Source organism: Archocentrus centrarchus, chromosome 22, assembly GCF_007364275.1.
Source record: "Archocentrus centrarchus isolate MPI-CPG fArcCen1 chromosome 22, fArcCen1, whole genome shotgun sequence".
NCBI classification, from domain to species: Eukaryota; Metazoa; Chordata; class Actinopteri; order Cichliformes; family Cichlidae; genus Archocentrus; species Archocentrus centrarchus.
The window spans coordinates 22794248-22802632 of record NC_044367.1 but is presented as its reverse complement, the minus strand read 5'-3'; the positions used below and the strand labels follow the sequence as shown (position 1 = coordinate 22802632).

The following is an 8385-nucleotide window of genomic DNA, read 5'->3' as shown; positions in this document are numbered from 1 at the left end:
TAGTTTTTAATTGGTGCTTTACATTCATCTTTACCAGTTGGAATTATATGTTTAATACTCATCAATCTATTAGTGAACACAGCCACGCAAGCACACACACACACACACACACATATACAAAAATGGTGACTATATTTGTTATTTGCTCAGCTCACCCGGAGTGACGTAACAGGACAGTGGGCTGGCTTTCAGCCAGTCTCAGGTGAAGCTGCTTCTCAGACTCTCCAACACTCACACAGGGACAGACACAGGACGGTCATGAAGATAACCTGAAGGTAAGTCTTTGCTCTGAAAGGAGCTTTCTCTTTCCTTTTTGTCAAAGTAAGAGCTGAAAGAATAAAACCCTGAGAACAGGTGAAAAGTCATCACACCATTTTTACAAAGCAGTCTAAGAACAAAACCCTGTATATATTTCAGTAGTAGAGTTCATGTTACTATAGGTTTGTCTGCTCTGGAACACAGTTTGGTGCCAAAGCCGGTACCTGTGGGGAGTCATGACAGACTTTTGGCTGATTTCTGTCCCACTGGACAAAACCAGTTTGATCAATGTAGAGAAACTCAAGCGCACCATTGCCAAAACCAACCTGGCCTCCTCCTGCAGCAAGTTCTCCATTCCAGATCTCAAGGTGAGGATGTGCATCATCTGAATGATAAAAAAATAATTTATACTGTGCTACAGGGGGAGATAAGGGGCATCTTAGCACTGACAAAAACAGAGTAAGAGGCGTGAGTGTGTGTTAGCTCTGTGTTTGTAGCAGTACAGGAGAGTGATGGTGTTTGGTGTCCTACTCTGATGAAGAGGTAAAGGCTCAGGTTGCTCTCTACAGTTTGAGGCAAAATTTCCATCTGACTCATTTCACTCAACGTGATCAGTGATCATCTTGTCTTGCAGGGAATACATTTTGGTTCAAGAGTTCAGACATTAAATGTCTTCCAGTGTAGCGATTGTAAATGCAGGGTCTAACGATCCAAGTTATCTGTGAAGACAGATTGATTAAACACAGGTCGCAGTAACATTAACTGTGCTGTGACCTCAGGTGGGAACACTGGACAGTCTGCTCAGCATGTCAGACGATCTCTCCAAACTCGACACACTGGCTGAAAGGTAAAAATGCCGAATATGCTGCTCTTGATGTGTTTCTGTTCCCGGAGTCTGTTTGTCTCATCAATCGCTGCATGTTCGCATCTTCATGCGCAGTTTTGTTCTTCATTAAGACCCAAAGATTCTGAGCTCCTGTGCGGTCTGTGCCATGATTAATTGATGGTCAGGGATGGCTATCGGTTAGTTTTCCCTCCTGATTTTAAATTCACTGTTGGTACATCTGAGCTGATGCAGTGTGAGTGTGGATTTTAAAGGGACAGTTCACCACAAAGTTAAATGGATATAAAAGGTAGGAACTTAATATGCTGCAGGAAATAAAACAGACAAAAACCACAAACAACAAACAAACCTGTAAATCCAACTAAGGTTAAAAAACTCCATCCATCCATCCATCCATCCATCCAAGGATGGGTTGCGGTGGCAGCAGCCCAAGCAGAGAAACTCCCACTTCCCTCTCCTCAGCCACCTCCTCCAGCTTATCTAGAGGAACACTGAGGCATTCCCAGGCCAGCCGAGAGATATAATCTCTCCAGTGTGTCCTGGGTCTGCCCTGGGGTCTCCTCCTCCAGGGCCTCCATGCTGGGTCTGCCCCAGGAGGAGGTTTTTTCCTAACTAACTTAGGAAAATAATGGAAAACACGAGGGAACAAACTGGGGAAAAGCAGAAAAACAGATTAAAAAGCTAGGGAAACTGGAGAGAACAGACAATAAATCAGGGAATACAGAATAACCAAAACTCAAAACTCACTGCTCAGAAATTAATTTCTTTGCATTAAAATTATTAAGAAATTAATTATCAATTTGTATCTAACAAAAGCTTAAACATCAAATATCTGAAATGCAATTTGAGGTATGTTAAATTCCAATTTCAGTCATTTAATTTTGACTATAATTCAGATATTATGAATTCAGTTTATAATTTCCCAGATAGCAATGAAGGTCTGGCCAAAATGTGGCTCACATCTGAAGTTTGAGCCACAGCAAAACACTCTGAGTGCTCAGTTAGAGTAGAAAGGTGCTATATACTATAAGTACCAGTCCATTTAGCAATGTGAGCCACATTTAGCTTTGAACAACAAACTGGACAAATGCAAACAGGAAAAAACAATCTAAAACAACTGGCTGAGAAGCCATGACAAGGATGAGACACGGATGAGATGTAGGATTAAGATTTAAAAAATCAGAACATATAATAACAAAATTAATATAAGATTAAATTAATATGGAACAAAGAAAAAGACAACCATGAGGTGTGGAAGTCAATATTATCAGGTGTTGAAATGTTGAACTGCACAAAGAAAATATAAGAAAAAACCTCCATTAAGTAAGGAAGGTTGGGAATTTGTCCTGTGCTTGCGGGTACTCCGGCTTCCTGCCACAGTCCAAAAGTAAGCGTGGGTTTGTTGCTGGTAAGAACAGTTAGGATGGGCCCCAGCTCTCTGCAACCCTAAACTGGATGGATGGATGGATGGATGGATGGATGGATGGATGGAAGGAACCTGGTGATGTCATCCACTGAGTTTTTTATTCTCACCATCTTGCCATTTATAAACCATTTATACAAGTGAGGGGTGGATCTGAATATGATTGCATGCTTATTGCGTGCAGTGAGTTCATACCCTAGATAATGCTCCTATCTGATTCAAACAATGACAATAATTTACATAAGGAGCATTATATTTTATTCAGCAAGTCTTTAAAAGCCAATCAAGTCATCAGGAAAGTGTTTACTGAGGTCACAGAGAAAGAGATTTGAGGACCATTTTCCCATAGACTTTTATACAGCCAGAAGCCATTTGGCAATGAGAGGAGTCACCTCCTGCTGGCCATTAAATATAGTGCAGGTTTAAGGCACTTTCATATTGACTTCACTTTCCAGAGCCAAAAACTATGCCCATGTTTAATAGATTCTAACAAGAAACACTGGGTCTCTGTGACGGTCTGCTTCTCTGATCTAGTTCAGTAAAGAGATATGCCACATAGACACATGAGGGCGAGTAAGCAGGTGTCCTAGAGGGCAAAAACTCTCCAAAATAGCTGAAAGACTAAGCTAAGTCAGCAAAATCATTTCTAAAACAGAGCTCACCTGAGAAATTGGTACACCAAGGACGCAATTTAAGAGGCTTGAAAAGAGGCAACAGGAGAACCAAGGACAGAACACATTTATATCACATTTAAGGAGCTCTGGACAGCATAAAGGTCTGCCACAGAGACAAGTTAACAAATCAAGCAATCAAGCAGACCATCACGGGGCGTCTTAAATGCCAGACAGATTTCTTTTTGTCCAGTATCTCAAATTTAGTTTTACTTGCTTTCTCAAATCTGTCTTCAGTTTGAGGCCTTTCCAGAGTAATAGTTCATTGTGTGCAGCTGAAGCTTAATGCAAAACATGTAAACACTGTGTAGTAATGGTGCTTTTCCTGTCGCTTGGTCAGTGTGATCAAAAAAACATGCCAGTGTATGAAGGAGGTGATGGAGCAGTCCAGTGACAAAGTGTTGGAAAATGCTTTGGCCAATGGAGGTGAGTCACACACAAAAGCACACATGCTGACAGTGTTAATTACCTCATAGAAAAACTAGCTACAGGCCACATGCACACTGCAATTAAGACTAAGAGCTACTGCAAAACTCCATTAAAAGCCTGATGCTTTTACTTTGTAGTAGACTAAGGCTGTAGGCTGTGTGAGAGGACACAGCAGACCAGGCTAACCAGCATGTCTGATTACTCTTCCCTCCATCAGTCTACAGCAAGAATCAGAGAACCACCCTGTCACCACTGAAAGCTTACCTCGAGGCTCTGAGGGGTATTTTATCTGCTCTTTGAGCTGGCGTGTACTTCTGTGTGACTCCTGCTATAAACTGTGAATTTCTTCCCACATTTCTGGAGAATCTGCTTGATTTTTTTTTTTAAAGCAACATCAAAGCCTCTGTGTGATGGTTAAAATTGTTGTGTTTTCAGTTAGATCTGTGTGTGCGTGTGTGTGTGTGTGTGTTTTTCCCTCAGTGGACTTGATGAACTTCATGACCAAGTTTCAATGGGACAAAGCAAAATATCCCACCTCTCTTCCTCTCTCCAGTCTGGCAGATATCATTAACAAGGTATGCAGTTTATTTCCAGGATGAATGTAGCCTGCAAATACACCACAGCACAGAGAATTACAGTGAACAGTTCATTTTACCCCATGTTAAATGTGGAAGCTTAATTAAGTAAGGCAGACTGCAGCCAATGAATAATAAAAGTTACAAGTTTTACTTATTTATTTACAGATTGAGAAATAATCTTCCAAAAATCATTCTCAGATTGGTGCCTGTTAGCTTACCTTCATATGCAGTTTTATACGATTGAGCAGGCAAGACCAAAATATCCAGACTTTTAAAAATAAAAGTTAACTTACACATTTGACAAGATTAAATTACATTTTAAATTAATAAAGTTGAACAATATTGTAACTTCTGTATATAAGTTACTTGCAGGCTGCACAGGTATAGAACTGTTACTGCATTCAGTTCATGCATTACATATTTAATGCATGTGTGCTGTGAAAGCTGAAAAACTAGAAATGGGAGAGAAAAAAATACTCCTGAATTTGAAAATGAGCACTACTTCTGCAGCTGCTGCCACCTCTGTGTTTTAAGCTCTGCCCACCAAAATAAATTATTGCTGACTTTCAACTTCACACATAATTCAAACTCTGCTCTTCCAGTTCAAAGGCCTTCATTTTAAACCAGCTGCGACACTTTTTTCTAACCACAAACTCTGAAAAGACATGTTTGGCAAATGTCTCCCATCTCTGCCTAACTTTTCTAAATCCTGAAAGCAAAGCCCAAAGCAGCTGCAGGAGTCTAGTTCCCCCTCAGGTGGTTAAAATATGTTCCCTACCCAAGGTTTAATACCTGCATGTGTTTCAGGAAGTTTCGCAGGTGGAGGCAGAGTTAAAATCTCGTGCTGCGGCGTACAAGAATGTGAAAGCAAGCTTGGAAAACCTTAAGCACAAACTAGAGTGAGTAACATTGGTTATATACTGAACAGAAATAAATCCCTACACTATCTATCTATCTATCTATCTATCTATCTATCTATCTATCTATCTATCTATCTATCTATCTATCTATCTATCTATCTATCTATCTATCTATCTATCTATCTATCTATCTATCTATCTATCTATCTATCTATCTATCTATCTATCTATCTATCTATAAACTGGACTGTCTGTCTTTGCAGTGGCAGTTTACAGACTTGCAGTCTGAATGATGTTGTGAGGAAAGAAGACCTGGTGGTCTCAGAGTACCTCACCACTCTGCTGGTAGTGGTGGCCCGGTCAGTGACACAACATATTTGTGTGTTCCTGTGATATTCTTTACGTTAAAATGTGTTTCTGCTCATGTTTTCTGGTCACAGAGGGAGCTACCTGCAGTGGGAGAGGACCTATGAGTCCTTGTCAGAATTTGTTGTCCCTCGGTCGAGCAGGTGAGCGGTCTTTATGCACTCTTGGCAACAATACAAGCCATTCCATTTGATCCAAGTACAAGCGCACCGGTAGCTGCTCTCAGCATCCAAAAGGTCAGGCTAAGTAACCGCAGGTGTTTCATTACCAGGAGAAAGTAAGAGTCTTTTGGCCTGGAAAGCAGGGGGAAAAATGTTGTTTTTGAAGTGTAAAATGTCAAAGTTTTGAATATTTGGATCTCACATGAAATAAGACAGAACACCTGACATGATAAAAGCATTTTGTCAGAGCTGATGTTCAGAAAGCAATTCAACTTCCTATTCATTTTTATTTTTTCCAAAAATGGGATAAATCTACCGATCACTACCTATCACTTGTGAGATACTCCTCAGTGAATATGTGCTAAACAGATTAATTAATAATTATTTAACTTTTAGACAAAAAGATTCCACATTTGATCTTAGTTTTAGTAAATAGTGTTAATTATACACTCACCAGCCACTTTATTAGGTATAACTTGCTTGTACTGGGTTGGACTCCATTTACCTTCAGAACTGCCTTAATTCTTTACAGAATAGATTCATGGAGGTGCTGGAAGCATTCCTCACAGATTTTGATCCATGTTGACATGAGAGCATCACATGGTTGCAGCAGATATATTGGCTGCAGATCCATGATGCAAATCTCCGATTCCTGCTGTGCATTCAGAGATGCTCCTCTGTGTACCATGCTTGTAACAAGTGGTTTTGTAACAAGTTGCTGTTGCCTTCCTATCATTTGGAAACAGTCTGGCCATTCTCTTCTGACCTCTGGCATCAGCAAGGCATTTTCATCCAGAGAACTGCTGCTCACTGGATATTTTCTCTTTTTCAGACCATTCTCTGTAAACCCTGGAGATGGTTGTGTGGGAAAATCCCAGTAGACCATCCTGTCTGGCACCAACAACCATGCCACATTCAGTGTCACTTAAATCGCATTTTTCCCCCATTCTGATGCTCAGTTTGAACTGCAGCAGGTCGTCTTGACCACATCTACATGCCTAAATGCGCTGAGCTGCTGACATGTAATTGGCCTGTTAGATATTTGTGTTAACGAGCAGTTGAACAGGTGTACCTAACAAAGTGTATGTCCTTCAGACAGTGAAGCTGATTTTGTCTATGGAATCCTAGCACTCTGCAAATGCATACTGATCAGTCTGCTAAGTATTAATGAAAAATAAAAACAGGGAGCTTGAAATGAGCATAACAAGTCTGCTTTAAGCAGTAGGTTACGATGCAAGTGATAAAGACTACTTGACTTTCTCCTTGCTGTCTTTTACCTTGTTACTAAATCTCTTTTATTGCTGTCTTGGGTGTCTGTCAGGAAGCTGTATGAGAACGGAGAGGAGGGAGTCTTCTCAGTGACACTTTTCAAAAGAGCTGTTTGTGAATTCAGAGCCAAAGCCCAGGAGAGCAAGTAAGCAGGACGGTGTGACAGAAAACACCTAATAAGGTCAGGTCTGTGTTGTCTCTTTGAATTACCAAAGTGTAGCCTCTGATCCACACAGGTTCTTCGTGCGCAATTACAGCTTTGATCTGGAGGAGCGGAAGCAACAGGAGATTGCGCAACTTAGTTTTCACAAAAAGGAGCAATATGTGAGTCAAACATTACATAGGCTCTCTGTGAAGTTTTTTAATGTTGTGGTGTATTATTTATGTGCCTCTCTCTTTCACAGGGAATCTTTGTACGCTGGCTGAAGGTGAATTTCAGTGAAGTGTTTGTTGCCTGGATTCACTTGAAAGCATTGCGGGTGTTTGTGGAATCAGTCCTGAGGTCAGCCCTGATGATGGTGGTGATTTTCTCTTGTGAAAAGGGCTCACGATTGATGTTCATCTGATGATTTCTGCTTTCAGGTATGGATTGCCTGTGAATTATCAGGCTCTTCTAATGCAGACTGACAGGAAGCACTCGAAGAAACTGAAAAAAGAACTCGCTTCACTATTTGTGCATCTGGACCCCACCGCCAGCATAACTGATGTAAGAAGCCACACTGTTATAATGTCGTAATAAGGTTATAATCAGTTCATTTGAAGGGTACTGTGGATGAGCTTGACTTGGTGGCCTGCCTGAACAAATGTATTTTTGTTCCTTTTGCTCCCATCCTGCATTTGGTAGGTTCACAAAATACTGAAGGTTTTTTAATCAAGACTCAGGGGGAAAAAAACAGCCCCCCCCCCCGCCAAAAAAAAAAAAAAACCCAAGCAAACAAAAAAAACCAACCAAACAGGAAATGACATATCTGTCAGGCAAATTCACGTGGTCTTGCCAGACAACAGTGAGATAAAGCAAATTGGCTCTAACATACTGCAACCACATTTACTGCATGCAAATAAGGGCACAATAACCATGGTGCATAATATGCAGTACAAACCAAAGCAGGATCTGCACGGTGCACAAACACTCCTGTTGGTTCAGTGTGTGTGTGTGTGTGACTGTTTTCTGTGTGTTATCTGTCAAACAGGTGAGCTGTGACATCCCAGGACTCTGTCAGCAGGAGTACTTCTCCTACATCTGCTTTCATATCAGCACCAACGTGTTGGACATCAGCTAGCTGTCAACAGCGTGACTGACCGAGCACAGAGGCACTGACACACAAGCTGTGGTTTGATCCAGATCAGTCACTCAAAGCCAGAAACAAAGACCCTGATCACCAAAATAAAATCAGAGAATATAAATATAATGTTTCTCTTAAAGGAGAAAGAACTGAACTCTGTGACACAGAGGTGTAAATAATCCCAGGGTCTTCTTCACCACAAAGCAAGCTGCACGTGTCCTGTGTTTGTCATGTGCTGTGCAT

The 8385-nt window shown here is 40.9% G+C and overlaps 1 protein-coding gene across 1 annotated transcript; it reads left to right on the top strand.

The window, feature by feature from the left end:
• The first annotated feature begins 244 nt into the window (after positions 1-244).
• Positions 245-8139, top strand: atp6v1c2 (ATPase H+ transporting V1 subunit C2). Its single transcript, XM_030719604.1, has 14 exons — positions 245-275; positions 463-626; positions 1038-1105; positions 3537-3622; positions 3843-3905; positions 4106-4200; positions 5011-5102; positions 5327-5422; positions 5504-5572; positions 6912-7004; positions 7096-7183; positions 7264-7361; positions 7442-7565; positions 8050-8139. Exons 2-14 carry the CDS (start codon positions 495-497, stop codon positions 8137-8139), a joined length of 1194 nt encoding a protein of 397 aa, XP_030575464.1. The 5' UTR covers positions 245-275; positions 463-494.
• The last annotated feature ends 246 nt before the right edge of the window (positions 8140-8385 follow it).